Source organism: Callithrix jacchus, chromosome 1, assembly GCF_049354715.1.
Source record: "Callithrix jacchus isolate 240 chromosome 1, calJac240_pri, whole genome shotgun sequence".
NCBI lineage: Eukaryota > Metazoa > Chordata > Mammalia > Primates > Cebidae > Callithrix > Callithrix jacchus.
The window spans coordinates 195,333,288-195,349,769 of record NC_133502.1 but is presented as its reverse complement, the minus strand read 5'-3'; the positions used below and the strand labels follow the sequence as shown (position 1 = coordinate 195,349,769).

Genomic DNA, 16,482 nt, shown 5'->3' with positions numbered 1-16,482 from the left:
AAAATGGAATCATTTAAAAATACAAACATCGGGTGTGGGATGGCCGCGAGCTGGGCGGAGCTGGCCTGCGGCTCCCGGGGCCGGCTCTCCGGCCGGAGACATGGCCCGGGGACCCGGCCCGCTAGGCAGGCCTCGCCCCAATACGGCCGCCACGGTCGCCATGCCCAAGAGAGGAAAGCGACCCAAGTTCCGGGCCCACGACGCCTGCTCCGGCCGAGTGACCGTGGCGGATTACGCCATCTCAGATCGGCGGTCGTGAGGTCTGGACGAGTGATGGAAGCCGTAGCCAACGCTGTTCAGCAGGAAGTAAAATCTCTTTGTGGCTTGGAAGCCTCTCAGGTTCTTGCAGAGGTAGCTCTTTTGGGGGCTGGTGAACCCTGTGACATCATCGACAGCAGTAATGAGATGGATGCCCAGGAGGAAAGCATCCATGAGAGAACTGTTTCCAGAATAAAGAAAAGCAAGAGGCACAAAGAAGAACTGGACGGGGCTGGAGGAGAAGAGTATCCCGTGGATATTTGGATATTGCTGGCCTCGTATATCCGTCCTGAGGACATTGTGAATTTTTCCCTGATTTGTAAGAATGCCTGGACTGTCACTTGCACTGCTGCGTTTTGGACAAGGTTGTACCGAAGGCACTACACGCTGGATGCTTCCCTGCCTTTGCGCCTGCAACCAGAGTCAATGGATAAGCTGCGCTGTCTCTGGATGCTTCCCTGCCTTTGCGCCTGCGACCAGAGTCAATGGAGAAGCTGCGCTGTCTCCGGGCTTGTGTGATCCGATCTCTGTACCATATGTATGAGCCATTTGCTGCTCCAATCTCCAAGAATCCAGCCATTCCAGAAAGCACCCCCAGCACATTGAAGAATTCCAAATGCTAACTTTTCTGATGCAGAAAGATTGTTGGGAACAGACAGGAACCAATGTGGGAATTCAACTTCAAGTTCAAAAAACAGTCCCCTAGGTCAAAGAGCAAGTGTACAGGAGGATTGCAGCCTCCCATTCAGTATGAAGATGTTCATACCAACCCAGACCAGGACTGCTGCCTACTGCAGGTCACCACCCTCAATTTCATCTTTATTCCGATTGTCATAGGAATGATATTTACTTTGTTTATCATCACACTAATGTGAGCATGGACATGCGGCACCATCGAGAGACTGGTGTTCCAAGATTCCCCTGTCCATGGTGGTCGGAAGCTGCGCAGTGAACAGGGTGTACAAGTCATCTTGGACCCAGTGCACAGCGTTCGGCTCTTTGACTGGTGGCATCCTCAGTACCCATTCTCCCTGAGAGCATAGTTACTGCTTCCCATCTCTTGCAAGCAGCCCCGAGTCTAGTCCATTAGTAATCAGATTCGGGTTTCGAAGGGGCAGCTGGAATGTATATCTGGTTAGTAATGCACATGCTCTTCAGGTTCTAAGGCTCCTGTTAGGGGAGGGAGAAATGTTGAATCAAGAGGAGAAATAACAACTATAATATATGAACATATTCTAATGTAAAAATTTGCATTTAAAAGGAGTGGCCCTGTTTTCTGTGTTAAAACCCCATTTGGTGCTGTTGAGTTTGTTCTTTATTCTTTTATCCCAGTGAAAATCGTTGATCTTGCTCTAGGGAAAACTTAAACTGAATCTCCAAACAAGGAAGTTTCAGCATTCCCTTACGATCAGAGGAACTTTAGAGGCCTGAAATTGTTGCTTCCAGTTTAGCTCCCCCTCAAATTCAAGTGAATATTTTCTCATCTCTTGCAAGCAGCCCCGAGTCTAGTCCATTAGTAATCAGATTCGGGTTTCGAAGGGGCAGCTGAAATGTATATCTGGTTAGTTTATGTATATCTGGTTAGTATATCTGTTTTGTTTTCTCCAGAAATAAAGCAGGTGACAGGGTTTTCAGAATCTTTAAAAAAAAAAAAAAAAAATACAAAAATCATTCTTAACTCCCAGGCCTACAAAACAGAGAAGGGCATGATTTGGCCCATGGGCTCGTTTGCCACCTATGATATAGAGCTCTCTCTCTCCTTTTGGGGAGTGTTATAATAAATTCTAAACTACTGTTTCTTTAGTGATTATAGTTCCGTTTAGATTTTCTCTTCTCAAGATGAAAGGTAACAGCTTCCACTTAGAGCATGTTCATGGTTTTTGCTTATGCTTTAGTAAGTTCTGTGGTACCTCTAGTTATGCCCCTTTTCCGTTGCTGAAATTGTTTGTACTTTCTCCCCCACCTTTATTTTTATTTATGTATTATTTGTTTATTTTTTGAGAGGGAGTCTCGCTCTGTTGCCAGGCTGGAGTGCAGTGGTGCCATCTTGGCTCACTGCAACCGCCGCCTCCTAGGTTCAAGCGATTCTCCTGTCTCAGGCTCCCCAGTAGCTGGGACTACAGGCATGCGCCACCATGCCTACCTAATTTTTTTGTATTTTTAGTAGATACTGGGTTTCACCACGTTGGCCAGGATGGTCTCATTCTCCTGACCTCGTGATCCGCTGGCCTCGGCCTGCCGAAGTGATGGAATTACAGGCATGAGCCACTACCCCCAGCCAGTATTCATTCTTCTAATACACGTATCGAAGGCTGTATGTTTGCTGTATGTTTTCCCCAAATACATCTTTATCTGCATCCTATATGTTCTGATATTTAGTGTTTGCTATTTTTGTGTAACTGATTTCTAATTTTATTGTGTTCAGCTGAGGATGTGGTATGTACTATATCTAGTCTTTGGTCTTTGTTTTTCATCTTTTCATCCAGTTTTGGCAAAAATCTCATGGATGCTTAAAAATAATGTATATTTGCTAATAGTTGGGCATAACAGTAGCCCAGCTATTAACAAATACACATTTCATTCATAGATATAATTTGTTTTCTATGTTGTTCATATCCTCTCTGATCCTCATTTATGTTTTGTTTGAGGGAGATTCTTTTAGCCCTAATGGGAGTTATTATCTCATAATTCTTTGTTTATAAATATTTGTTTAACTTTATTCTCTCCATTGGAATCTGAGCTTCTAAAAAGCAAGGACTATGTCACACTTTGCCTATTATAAGAGAAGTATTCAGTAAATATTTATTGAGGAAATTATTGACTAAATAAATGAGTGAAGTTCCCAGGAGGCAAATAACTCATCTATCCATCTATTCATGCACTCATCTCTCCATTCAACAATCTATCCACTTATCAGCTATCTTATTCTGGTAGCTGGTAGAAACTGGCTAGGTGTGCTGGAAGAAAGGCAGGTTAGTGAACCTATCAGGAGGTTACTTCTGGGCCCAGAGTGGGACCAGAATAGCTCCTATTAGGATAACAAGACTTCCAGGAAACAGGTCTTTTTGGAATCAAGTCATGCAGGAGCCCAACAGACATAGCCGCCTCAGGTTAAAAGAGTTGATAGAGTGGTGGTCTCTCTGGGGCCCTGCTGTGTCAGGGAGGCAGTGGCTACAGGCCCTCACCTCAGGCATCTCTTCTGCCCACCACAGGTACGAGTACTCCAGAAGGAACTGACTGCATCCACCTCTGAAGACACGCACCCTTATAAGGAGGAGCTGGAGACAGCATTGGAGCAGTGCTTCTATTGCCTGTATAGCTTCCCCAGCAAGAAGAGTAAGGCCAGGTACCTGGAGGAACACTCGGCCCAGCAGGTGAGGATGCTGCAATAGGCCCAAGGAAGAGGGAAGCAGGAGTTGTGAGCTTTCTTGAAGGATGTCATATTTGTCTACAGTCATCTTGGCAGTCCTGCTTGGAGTTGCATCAGAAGGAGAAGAGAAGATGGTCTGATGTAGTCTATCAAAGGACAAGTGTTTTTCTTGCAAAACTTTTCATAAACGTTGACTAGCATTCAACTAATGTTGGCCAATGTAGAGCTAAGTATGGTAGTCTATATCTTTAGTCCCAGCTGCCCTGGAAGCTGAGGTAGGAGGATTGCTTGAGGCCAGAATTTCAAGACCGGAGGTGTATTATGATTCCACCTGTGAATAGCCCTGGGTGGCCGAGCAAGATCCCATCTCTAAAAACAAATAACAAACAAAACTATCCTAAAACCAAAAACTGTAGCATGGCAATTGTTGATAGTTTATTTCCATTTTGGATATGAATAATTCCCTAGAGGTTTTGTATTTTTGTGTTGTTTTGGTTTTAGAGTGCTATTATCTAATGGCTGCTCAATACTGTCAAGTTATTCTCTGATCTTAGGGATTCCTTCCCCTAAAATGCAAGCTCCTTAAGACTGAGCCTCTGCTGTGGACCCCAAACCTAGGGCCACCCTCCCTGGTGTCAGCCTTCCTTCAGTAATTTGTCTACCAAGTGAAGAGGGTCAATGGCTGGCCCGAGGTCCCCACCCATGATGGAACCCACCCTCTGGCTCAGCCACATGGGCTTATAGAGCACAGCCCTTAGTTTCCAGTGTCTTTCAGACACTTGGATTTGAGGACTATGGTGGGCATGCAGATTATTTTTTAAGTATAATGAAGATTTGTTTTAGGCTCTCCAATACGTCATAGCCTCATTTACATTGGAAAAAGTACGTTTCTATGGAGGAATACTTTTTTCCTTTTTCATTTACTCTGAATGTATTATGAATCCGCCTTCTGTCTTTTTTTCAAGGTGGATCTTATATGGGAGGATGCCCTGTTTATGTTTGAGTATTTTAAGCCCAAGACCCTTCCTGAATTTGACAGCTACAAGACTAGCACCGTGTCTGCTGACTTGGCCAACCTGCTGAAGAGAATTGCCACTATTGTGCCTCGCACAGAGAGGCCAGCACTTAGCCTGGACAAAGTCTCTGCCTACATTGAGGGAACTTCAACTGAGGTGGGCCCACAGCCTCGAGGAGGTGTGGGACGGGACGAGACTGGGTCACATTCTTTTCCCTCTGCCATTGCTGTATACGCTCCTTTGCTTCTTTTTTCTGATCTGCACTAGACTGAGGGGCAGGAGAAGCTGGAGAGTCTGTCCTGTTACTAAATAGTACTGGATTTATTGGTCACATCTGAGTCCTTGACTCCACCTCCCCTCATACTTTCCCTTTCACCTGCCAGGTACCTTGCCTCCCAGAGGGGGCTGACCCCTCCCCTCCGGTGGTGAACGAGCTCTACTACCTCCTGGCGGATTATCATTTCAAAAACAAGGAGCAGTCCAAGGCCATCAAGTTCTACATGCATGACATCTGCATCTGCCCCAATAGGTCAGTGACCAGAGTATGAGGCTAGGCTGGCTGCAGGGATGACTGGGGTGACTCCAGCTCAGCAAGCTCTTCAGTGGGCTACTTTGGGGTTTCCCTGCCCATTGCAGAGAGACCGGGAAAAAGGAATGAGAAGATGATTTAGCACTTTGCCATTGTTAGGAAAGGCAGGTTTTCCATAAAAAGAGCAGAGGAGAAGGCCTCTTTCCCAAAGTCCTCTGGGAGGGTTATTGGTATAGGGTTATCAGAGAAGGTACAAGGTGTCCACCTGGGCCCTGGTGTGTAAGGCAAGGAGGAGCAGCCTTGCTCCATCCTGTTGGTTTTATGCTGCTTTCACAGCCCCAGGATGTATACTCTTGCTGCTTCCACTGTGGGCTTCTTAATTATGGTTGCCTTCTTGGGGAAAGTGATAGAAAAACTCAAGCCAGAGTTCTGTTTCTTTGCTCTGGTGCAGTACACTGTTGGCATTAGCGATTGTCACGATGGTGCATGTAGGAGAGCTCATTGCATATGAAGCTCATGCTCTCTTCCTGTGGAGCCCTGTTTGGCTTTCTCTTAAAATGTAGTCATTAGCTGGAGCCTCCCAGGGGTCTTCTATACTCATGAAATCTGATGCACTTGATTAAGAGGGAATATTTTCTCATGGCTGCCACACCTAGGAGGTAAGCCTTGGGTGAAGGTCAAAACGAGGTTACCCTCTGTGGCTGACCTGCGTCTAAAGGTCCAGAGTAGCATCTGTAGGCACACTTTTTGGAAGGACTCGGGCCAGACTATGGTAGCTGCCCTTGAGCCATAGCTGAACACAAAGCCACCCTCACTCAAGGAAAACCAGAGAATTCTACCTTGTCAGGATCCATCTGGCCAAGGAGAGAGGGTCTGGGTCTAAGGGGAGAAGCCATTTGCAAGACTTGTGTGGCTGTGAGAAAGGTTCTCAAAAACCTTCTTTTGCTTAGCCTGTGGTTTCCTCCAAGCAGGGAGCCATGTGGCAGAGCCCTGGCTGTCCTCTCTGAGGTTGCTGGGGACCCGTGTGATGGAGCAGTCCTATCTATGCTCAGGCTGGCTGAATGCTTACTGTGACACAGTTCGAGTTTCCTCCTCTGTTTCCCTACTTCCACATCTGAAAAGTGAGGGTAATAAAACCCACCTGTCTTTGCATGGCATCTCTCACCTGACAACCCCTTATTCAACAGAATTATGGCTCATGGCAGCTTAGCTAGGCCTCCCTCCAACCTGCATACCTGCCTGTTTAGAGGGTATCAAGCCATTAGCCTGGCCCACTAGGCCACCCTGCCACAGAGGTGGGGTCTCATATGGGATTGGCCCCAGTGCCAGGAAAGCACTTGATGGCTTGATCCTGGGCTCCAGAACTTGGCCTCCTTCATTCTGGCCTTAACAGGCAGGTGCCAGGTGAGACTTGGGTCAGTCTGGTCTTCCATGCTAGCAGTGCATTAAGGATGGTTGGCATGTGGGTGGGTGGCATTTGTCCTTTTGATTGCCACCTTTTCTGTTCTCTGTACTAGGATTTAGCAAATGCCCAGAGATCATCTTAGTCTTGGTGTCTCTGTGGCCATTTCCCTTCTCAGACAGGTTTCTGTGTTCTCACTATCAGTTTCTTTCAGGTGGTCTCAGAATGGTAGGGTTTCAGCAATCCTGTGGTCCCCTATTCTTCATTTTACTGCTGCCAACTTGGCTGGAAAGAGCAGGGTCTGCTCAGGGTCCTAAAGAGAGAATGGGGTAGAAGCTGGGTTGCTGGGGTTCTGGGGTCTCAGCTGCCCATGCTTCTGGTTTGCAGATGTGCTGATGGCAGGCTCTGCCAGCATAGGAGTATGTAAGGTCATACCTGGCTGAGAGTCTTCTTGGTGCTTCAGCTGGACTGCTGCTGCCTTGCCTTGTAAAGCACTCCTTTTCCTCTCCACCAGAGCTGCTCTGTGGGAAACCCCCCAAAGCAGGGGAGCAGAATTCAAGAGCTCATCCATTAGAGCAGTTACTGCATGCCTATGAGGTGCTGGGTGATTAAAATACATTTTGTCTCATAATGCCCACAGATCTTCTCTTGAAGTAGGTCTTCTAAGCCCTATGTCACAGGTTAGGAATGAAGGTTCAGAGACATGGCAGGTCTAGGTCACGTTCATGGCATTAGTGACTGGCAGAGCTGGGCTCTGGGCCCTGGTGTGGGAAGAGAGCTTCCATGGTGTCCAGACATAGTGCCCTCAGGTAAACAAAACTGTCCCATTCATACTTTATTCTTGTCCACACATCCATGCTGGGAGTTCACTGATGACTCTCCCCTGAGGCCCAAGCTTTGCCATGGTCAGTCTCACAGGCTATCATTACCTTCCATGCTGTCCATGCAGTGTTGTTTTTAGCTGGTGCTTTTGTTACCACCACAGGTTTGATTCCTGGGCAGGCATGGCTCTGGCCCGGGCTAGCCGCATTCAGGACAAGCTGAACTCCAATGAGCTGAAGAGTGATGGGCCCATTTGGAAGCATGCCACGCCTGTCTTGAACTGCTTCCGTCGGGCCCTGGAGATTGACAGCTCCAACTTATCCCTATGGATTGAGTATGGCACCATGTCCTACGCCTTGCACTCATTCGCCTCACGCCAGCTGAAGCAGTGGAGAGGCGAGCTGCCCCCTGAGCTCGTGCAGCAGGTGAGGAGGGGTTGCTGCAGATGGGCCTGCCATCCTTCTGTCCAGACATAGTGCCCTCAGGTAAACAAAACTCTGTCTCATTCATACTTTATTCTTGTCCACACATCCATGCTGGGAGTTCACTGATGACTGGGAGTCCTCCCCTTGAGACTCGAGCTATACCATGGTCAGTGACAACTTGGTCCCTGGTCTTTGGACATCTCGTCTAATGTAGACAGATTTAGGGACAGGCTTTTAGGCTTTTAGACCCAACTGGTCAGCCATTAGTTATAGTGTAGTTGAGAGGTAGGGAGGGGAGAGGTAATGGCCACCAGAAGTAGCTATTTCTTCCCTTTTTCCTCAAAGGAACTTGTTGGATCCTTGTAAAATTCTTAAGCTTAGGATGGGATTTTGAAGTCTCTCTTGGTAGGGGATTACTCTAGTGCAGGATGCTGAGTCTGGCCTTAGGTCTCTGTTCAGTAGGGTACCCTTGGTTCCTTGAGATGGAAGCGAAGGAGCCATACTGACATGTTTAGGCCAGTGCAGCAGTAGCAGTAGTACAGTAGCACTGCACCCTGGAAGAGGAGAGGGGAAAGAAGTGTCAGCACAGCCTTGTCTTCAGCATTGCTTCCTTTAAAAAATTACTCTTGGCCAGCCGTGGTGGCTCACACTTGCGATCCCAGCACTTTGCGAGACCGAGGCGGGCAGATCATGAAGTCAGGAGTTGAAGACCAGCCTGACCAACATGGTGAAACCCCGTCTCTACTAAAAATACAAAAATTAGCAGGGCGTGGTGGTGCATGCCTGTAATCCCAGCTATTCAGGAGGCTGAGGCAGGAGAATTGCTTAAACCTGGGAGGCGGAGGTTGCAGTGAGCCAAGATCACGCCACTCGCACTCCAGCCTGTGGAGTGCCCAACCTGGGCAACAGAGTGAAACTCTATCTCAAAAATAAAATAAAATACTCTTAAATCTTACAAGGGACACAGACTTCTTTAAATCAATATTAAGGGCAAAGCTCAGATCCCTCTGGCTGCCCCTACCACCTCAGAAATAGTTAGGCTTGTTTCTTTCTAGACTTTAAAAAAAATGCTTTTTATACATAAATACGTACTCCTAGAAAAAACCACCAATCTAAATGCTATCATAGTGTATATAGTACTCAGCTGCCTTTTTCACTCAGCACCATGATATTGAGTTCTATCCATAATAATTCCTATGGATCTAGTACATTCTTTTAACTGCTGCAACCCTATTTTATTGTAACTGTTCTGCACAAAAGTCCCTTGCAGGATTCTATTTGTGTTGCAGTGGCCCCAGAGTCGTGCAGGCTGGGGACTGAAGCTGCTGCCCTGGGATGCAAAGCCTCACTCCCCAAGAGGCCTTCCCTGTAACAGCAGGAGCTCCATTATCCTCTGCTGGGGCACAGTGGGCTGAGCTGATCATGGTCCTTGGGATTTTCTCCCTAGTCTTCCACCAATGATGCCAAATGAGATTTGGCAGAGTGGGAATTCTCCAGGAAATAAATGGGGTGAGAAGTCATGGTGCCCTTTCTGCCATTGGCACTGGTTTGTAGAGCTTCGTTTGTAGAGGTCCCCCCTGGAAGGGAACAGGGAAGTTAGGGAGTGGGTAAGGAGACTGAACTCAACTTTCTACATACCTTTGCCCCTTGCCTTGTTCTTTCCTCTACTTAGGCTTATAGCCTTTGGGACTGAACTCGGTGTTGATCTGATGGAAGCCATTGGCGCAGGAAGCTCAGGTCCTGAAACTGGGTTCCCAAGGCATCTTGATGGAGTGTTAGGGTGGTAGGAGGGAGATGGAAATCCACCAGGAATGCAGATGTCCCAACAGGGAGGGAGGGAAGGTCGGGGGGAGGTTTTCCATAGTTGTCCGTGGTAAAAACTGCCTCACAGGGCTGCCTTGTGCCTCCTGGGTTCTTTCCACCTCTGGAGAGACAGCTTCCAACCCTGAAATGTGTCATGGGGACACAGTCCCCTGATGGCTGTTTTTCTGTCTGAATTTATTGTGTCTTAAGGATGGGCTTCAGGACACATGTTAACAGCTGTTCCAGCTTCTGTATGCTTAAGCTTCTGCCTACAAACTCCTCAGAGGTGGTGGTATAGGAGAACAAATGCTTTCCCCATGATGTTAATTCTCAGGCAAGAGGAAAGGCCTTAGAGCTAGGACTTTCTAGCTGTGGGACCTGGAAGTAGTAACCTGGCATTTCTGTTGTTCCTTCTCCAAGGCAGTATTGTGAGAGTTCATTGGGAACACCTGTCTTCAGCCATCTCCTGAGCCCCTCTTACAGGCACCCCATATGCAAGGTGAATAAGGTGCCTGTTCTGTTCTGAGGACAGCAAGGTAGTGAGAGGGTGTCTATCAGAGCTTCTGAAACACAGCAGGCCCTAGGTGACTGCCCCTTCTGTTCCTGTCTGAGGTTTTGTGACTGCCACACCAGAAGGACAGGGACATTGGCAGTGTGCCCTGTATGGGGAAGGGGTGGAGGCCTAGCCTCTTGCCAAGGATCTGCATGGTACTAGATGCCAGCCCAGACAGGGCTCTTCACAGCCACCCTCTCTTTCTTGGCAGGTGGTTGTCATAGGTGCCAGTGGCAGAACAAGATGGGCAGTGGGGCTAGTGACTTGGTCCAGGTCACACAGCTACAAAGTAGTTCGTGTAGAAGGACTTCATTTCAGCCATTGCCTTTTACTTCAGCACATTTGCAACACAGTTCCATCTTGGAGGGGATGTGGTGGAGTCACCTGGTTGGTCCCGTGTTTGGCCCTGCACTGTGATTCTGCCGTATTTCACCCGGTGGTGATCTCTCAATTCCTACGAGGTCTTTTTTTTTTCTCCTGAGAAGTGTCTGACAGAACACTGGGTAGCAGATTGCTACCAGTGGTCCTGGGGCCATTGCTATAAGGTTTTCACATAAACAAGCACCCACTGGACAGACGTCCAAGGGCAGGCTCGACTTGGCTGGATGAGAACATGAGGCACCTCCTGCAGGCTGCAGCAGCTGCCCTTGCCAGAGACCTGCCTGCAGCCTCTTCCCCTCTCACTGGCCCCTGAGGTCAGGCAGGAAGAGGCTTTGGCTTCCCTGCCATTGATCCAGGACCACAGAGAGAAGGGATCAGAGACGTGGGCTGCTCAGAGCAGCTCTGTGCGCCCACACAGCCAGGCTTCTCTCTAGCTTCCAGCCCAGAATTCTGGAATGAGGGTTCCCAAGTTTGCCTGGCAGCTGACTAGGGTTGGGACGCCTCTTAAAAGGTGACCCTCTGTGCTAGCTGTTTCCTTCCTTCAGGCTGTGAGAGGGTGGCTGGAGGTGCTTGCTGCAAATGCGGTCTCCTGGTCAGTGAGTCTTGAGTGGGGCTCAGGAATTTGCCCTTCTACAAGTACTCCACATCTCTCTTAAAGAGCACAGAGGAGATAGTGGGAAGTCCTGTTGTACCCCAGGGGTACACACCCTCTCCTGTGCAGTGGAGCTGGGTGCTGGATGCATGTCCTCTTCAGTGCTGTAGGGCCGGGTGTTATTAGTAAATGTCCTCTCCAGTGCTGTGGAGCAGGGTGCTAGGTGAATCTGTGTTACATGCTATAGGGGGAAAGTAGAAAAAAGCACCGTGGTTGACATGAGGTAACCTGAATTTAAGTCCTCTGTGCCTTGCTTGGTATGTGCTTTTGAGGAACCCCCAGGCCTTTCCACACTTCAGTGTCACCAGCTGTGAAATGGTGAGAGCATTTCTGTGTCTGTTGTTGACGGGAGTATAAATTTGCAAATAGGTCAGCAGAGCTTTGTACAGGAAAAAGTCTGATCCCTGGACAGGTTCAGGCCTAAGGCTAGCCCAGTCTCATGGTCTTCTTACAGATGGAGGGCCGGCGTGACAGCATGCTAGAGACAGCCAGGCACTGTTTCACATCAGCAGCCCGCTGTGAGGGTGACGGTGACGAAGAGGAGTGGCTCATCCACTACATGCTGGGCAAGGTGGCTGAGAAGCAGCAGCAGCCACCCACCGTTTACCTGCTGCACTACAGGCAGGCTGGCCACTACCTGCACGAGGAGGCTGCCCGCTACCCCAAGAAGATCCACTACCACAACCCACCCGAGCTGGCCATGGAGGCCCTGGAGGTGACACCATGCTGGCCCTGGGTGGGGAAGCAGGGCAAGGGCAGCCTGGTTTATCTGTCTCCCTGGGGATGGGGTTCAAGGTTCCAGTGACCCCCACCTTCAACCTGCCAGAAACTTATCTGTGTTGAGCAGCTTCATGTGCAGTTGAATTAAAACAGCATTTCCTCTCTTTTCCCAAGAGGTATTTATCATCCTTTCTGGGAGGGTGACCATTTTGTTCTTATCTCTCGGAAGAAAATCGTCTTTCCTCATTAATACACACAGGTTCTAAGAACATGACCTTGGTGATGATAGTCAGTGCCACATAGCATCTCCCAGGCCCAGGACATTCACACTCTGTAGCCTGGCAGGAGGGCAGGCACCCTTGCCTCCAGGGTACAAATGAGACATCCAAGGCCCAACCTGTGCCCAGGCTACCCCAGGTTGGCAGGGGCTGAGCTAGGGTGAGCAACCTGCTCTCTTGTCCCCCAGTTTGGGGTCTTCTGGTTGTTGTTCAAGAAAAGAGCAGTTTTTTACTGCCTGGATTTTCTCTCATGATTTCCAGTGTTTCTGATGAATGCTTTCACTGTTGCTCACAGCAGTCTTGTGAGGCAGGCTGGACAGCCCTGATTGTCAATTTTGCAGGCAGGAAAACCAAGGACGTTGGTGGAGATCCAGATATGCTTGGTTCAGCCCAGGACTTGAGGCTTCCAGAGGTCCTGTGTATGCTGGCCTTGCCCTTTCTGAGGCTATGTGCCCAGTCTCTACCAGCCTCACAATCCTCAGCAAGCCTCTTGGAGTATGGACAGAATCTACCGCTTACTTTTTTCTGCCTTTGTGATTTTTTTCCTGATTATAAAATTAACGTGTGTGTGTGTGTGTGTGTGTGTGTTTAAAGAGATTCAAACAACTCACAAGAGTATGCAGTGTAAATGTGAAGACCCCTAATGATTCCAGTATGCCCTTCCATAATCCCGAACAGTTTGCTATGTCCCTGTATGTCCAGATTTTTTCCTATTAACATATAAATGTATAGTAACATTTTCTTACGATTTTGCAGCTTGCCTTTTCGCTGGACAAAATGTAATGGAAGGCGTGGTGAGCTTCCCTGCCTGCCCTAGTGCCCTGTAGTTTAGCAGGGCATTTGTTTGTCTGCACAGCCCCTTAGTAGGTTTGGTTTCCTCTCTACTTCTTGCCATGACATGGCACAGACAGTGCATGTCCTTATACTTGTAGCAGGGAGCACATCATGAGTATTTCCAAGGGTAAAGTCCAGACAGCCTGGCACGTGGAATTGCCAGGTTGTTTAACATTTTGGTCAACAGTGCTCCTTAATCCAGTGGTTGTACTGACTGATGAGAGTGTCTGCTTTCCCTCAGCCATCTTGATGAGCTCCTCTTTTTAATATTTGCTAATTTTGTGAACAAACAAAAATGTTTCATTTCGGCCAGGCATGGTGGCTCACAACTGTAATCCCAACACTTTGGGAGTCCGAGGAGGGTGGATCACCTGAGGTCGAGAGTTCAAGACCAGCCTGATGAATGTGGTGAAATCCCATGTCTACTAAAAATTAGCCAGGCATGGTGGTACAGGCCTGTAGTCCCAGCTACTTGGGAGGCTGAGCTGGGAGGATCACTTAAGCCTGGGAGGTGGAGGTTGCGGTGAACCAAGATTGTGCCACTGCACTCCAGCTTGGGTGACAGAGTGAGACCCTGTCTCAAAAAAAAGTCTCATTTTAAAAAACTTCTTTGGGTTAGGCATGGCAGCTCACACCTGTAAGTCCCAGCACTTTGGGAGGATTGCTTGAGTCCAGGAGTTCCAGATGTAGAGCTGGGGATCTCAGAGGCTAGTGGGCAGCATGATGAGACCCCCATCTCTACAAAAAATGAAAGATTAACCAGGCCTGGTGGGATGCCCCTGTAGTCCCAGAAACTTGGGAGGCTGAGGTGGGAGTATCGCTTGAGCCCAGGAGGTCGAGGCTGTCAGCCCGGGTGACAGAGAGACCTTGTCTAAAATAAAAAACAATTTGCCTGTTTTGGGGCCATAGTCACTGGGCTCATGGAGAAGTGTGGAAGCACAGCTTCCTGTTGAATGCTATCTCAGCAGCAGTAGCCTAGCTGCTCCCATTCACAGCCCTGGGTCTCACGTTCTTCCCTGTCATAGTGCTCATGCTGTCCACCTGGGGGGATGTACCTTGAAAGAAGCCACCTTTGGGGTAAGAAGACTAAGGCCCAGAAGAATGATGTGACTTGCCTTAAGTCACTTGTAGGAAAAGAGAGGAGTTGGGCCAGATGCCCACTGAGCCCATCATTCTCACATGGCACCTCTGGGAAGCCACTGAACCTGCCTGTGACCCTCAGAAAGATGATGTCAACTCTGTTTTCCTCCATAGTTTTGTCTTCAAGGTTTAGCCTCTGCTACTACCTGATAGAGCAGATGAGCAGGCAGGATGGTAGCCCCAGCGGTCCCATCCTGCGATGTCCAGATGAGGAACCAAGGCCTCAGATATGGGGCCCACCATCCCCCAGCACACTATGCTGGCTCCAAGGAGAGCAAGCACACATAGTTAATTTGGGGAGCATCCCATTCCACGCAACCAATGTAGCCATGTAACTTTGAGTCAGCTGGTACATGTGTGTATCTTGTGTTAAAAATGACATTTCTCTGAACATTTTAACTGTCTCCAGATGAAAATTCTCCTCTGCTACTTTGCCTTCATTCAAGATACTCTACCCACTACCTGGATGAACTTTACCACTTGAAGGCTTTGCCTTCCCCCAGGTCTGGCCACCTGAGTGTGCGTGGGTGCTTTGGATGGTTTCCTACATCTAAAAGTAGAGTTGCTGGACCAATTTCTCTGTGCTCTATAGGTGGGCTAGAGGTGGAGGGGTGGTGGATTGAGCCCCCCTCTGTCTAGGATGCCCCCTTGAGAGTGTTGCCATCAGGTGTCTCTCCCAGGTGAGGGAGGTTGCTTAGCCAGGACCTACTGTGTCAGGAGTTCTGAGCCCTCATGCCCCCAACTGTGCCCGACAGGTGGAAGCCTGCATCATACCCACACCTGTGTGAGAAGGTCAGGTCAGACCTGGGTTTAACCTGGCCCGGGGCATTCCTGGCTATGAGGCTTTGGACAATTCTTCACCCATTGTAAATTGAGGAATTTGGTAAGGACTTGAGGAAATGGAGGAAAACACAGGGCCCAGTGGATGCAATGAGCTGCCTGACCACCCATCCCCCTGCCACACCCACTGGGAAGGGGTTCTCAAGGCCTGTGGGTGCCTGGCTCTGCCCAAGGGCTGAACTATAGACAGAAATCCAACCTAGTCCTTGTTTCAGGGAGTCCAGAGTTCAACGGGGAGACAGATGTAGAGGCTCACTTTCTTTTGGTGCCCACAGAAGGGCACAAAGAGAACAGTGGCACTGTGGCGGGAGGCAGTGCCCAGTGAACGGAGCTGAAGGGTTATCACAATGAGTGGTTATTACTTTCATCTCACTACCATGTGCCTGAGTTACTGGGTGAACATTACGCTGGAATGCTGACAGTATACATTTTAATTTTCACAGCTTGTTTTCAATTACTTGTAGGATGGCTGATTTAAAAGCTAACAAAAACAGGCAGTGTGTGGCAGCCTGTTGCCCTGGTCATAGGCCTATTTCCAGTGTGGCTGACTGGCTTGTGGAACAAACCTTAGCAACTGGGAAGACTGCTCACACCAGAGGTGTCGTTCTTCTAGGTGTACTTCCGGCTCCATGCTTCCATCCTGAAGCTCCTGGGGAAGCCCGATTCTGGAGTTGGTGCAGAGGTCCTGGTCAACTTTATGAAGGAGGCTGCAGAAGGACCCTTTGCCAGGGGTGAGGAGAAGAACACACCGAAAGCTTCAGAAAAGTGAGTAGCACCCTTTAGGTGACCCCTAGCAGCTTACCCCATCTGCATCCCAGATGGCTTGTTTACTGTAATGTGGTGTTCAGAGGGTTGCTGCACAGTAAACTACAACTCTTGAAGTCCCTAGGACCCATCTGGACACTCCCATTTGCTGGGCCAAGGTATTTATGTTGAATCTGAGAAGAAGAGGGTGAGTGTGAGTCCTCTTACCCTGTAATCGTATTTAGTGCTACTCTATTCTCAGGGGCAAGTCCTGGGGAGAAGCTGATGCCCTCCTGCCCTCTCCACTGGGGCACAGCCATGTTCTGTGCAGAACACTCTTAGAAGTCAGTTTTTGCTTTGCAGACTCTTGCCCCTGGGTCTTTGCCAAGGCCTCATCTGCTGCCGGTTCTCTCGAGAAGCAGTGAGAGGTGTGGGAAGTGTGGGCTTCTCTTGTGGTGGCAGAGAGCTCGGAGAATCTGGGGCTCAGGTGTGGTCCCCTCAGTGGGCCTGGACTGACCCCAGTCTCCCTGGGGTTATAAGTCATCTCTGCAGCCCAGACTTCTTTCACTCCAGGCCCAGGTCCTGGTGCTGCTCTACCCTCTGGGGCAAGTCTTAGGGAGAAAGATTGGTTTGGGGTGACAAGGGGAATATTGCAGCTGCTCATTAATCTCATTAACTGATTCTTGTGCTTCCAAGACATGCTCAGGGTTGCCAT

General features: G+C 48.9%; 1 protein-coding gene and 1 pseudogene across 15 annotated transcripts in view; both read left to right on the top strand.

Annotated features, from left to right (window-relative positions):
• CABIN1 (calcineurin binding protein 1) overlaps window positions 1-16,482 on the top strand; it is a 161,899-nt gene that overhangs the window by 64,825 nt on the left and 80,592 nt on the right. For all 15 annotated transcript variants that reach the window (XM_054239497.2, XM_078336360.1, XM_054239499.2 and 12 more), the window contains 6 exons: window positions 3,471-3,632; window positions 4,594-4,800; window positions 5,028-5,173; window positions 7,561-7,822; window positions 11,666-11,926; window positions 15,637-15,788. In XM_054239497.2, coding sequence (XP_054095472.2) covers window positions 3,471-3,632; window positions 4,594-4,800; window positions 5,028-5,173; window positions 7,561-7,822; window positions 11,666-11,926; window positions 15,637-15,788 — 1,190 coding nt within the window. The remainder of the gene's footprint in view (window positions 1-3,470; window positions 3,633-4,593; window positions 4,801-5,027; window positions 5,174-7,560; window positions 7,823-11,665; window positions 11,927-15,636; window positions 15,789-16,482) is intronic.
• Window positions 57-3,463, top strand: LOC100387071 (transmembrane protein 183A-like; annotated as a pseudogene).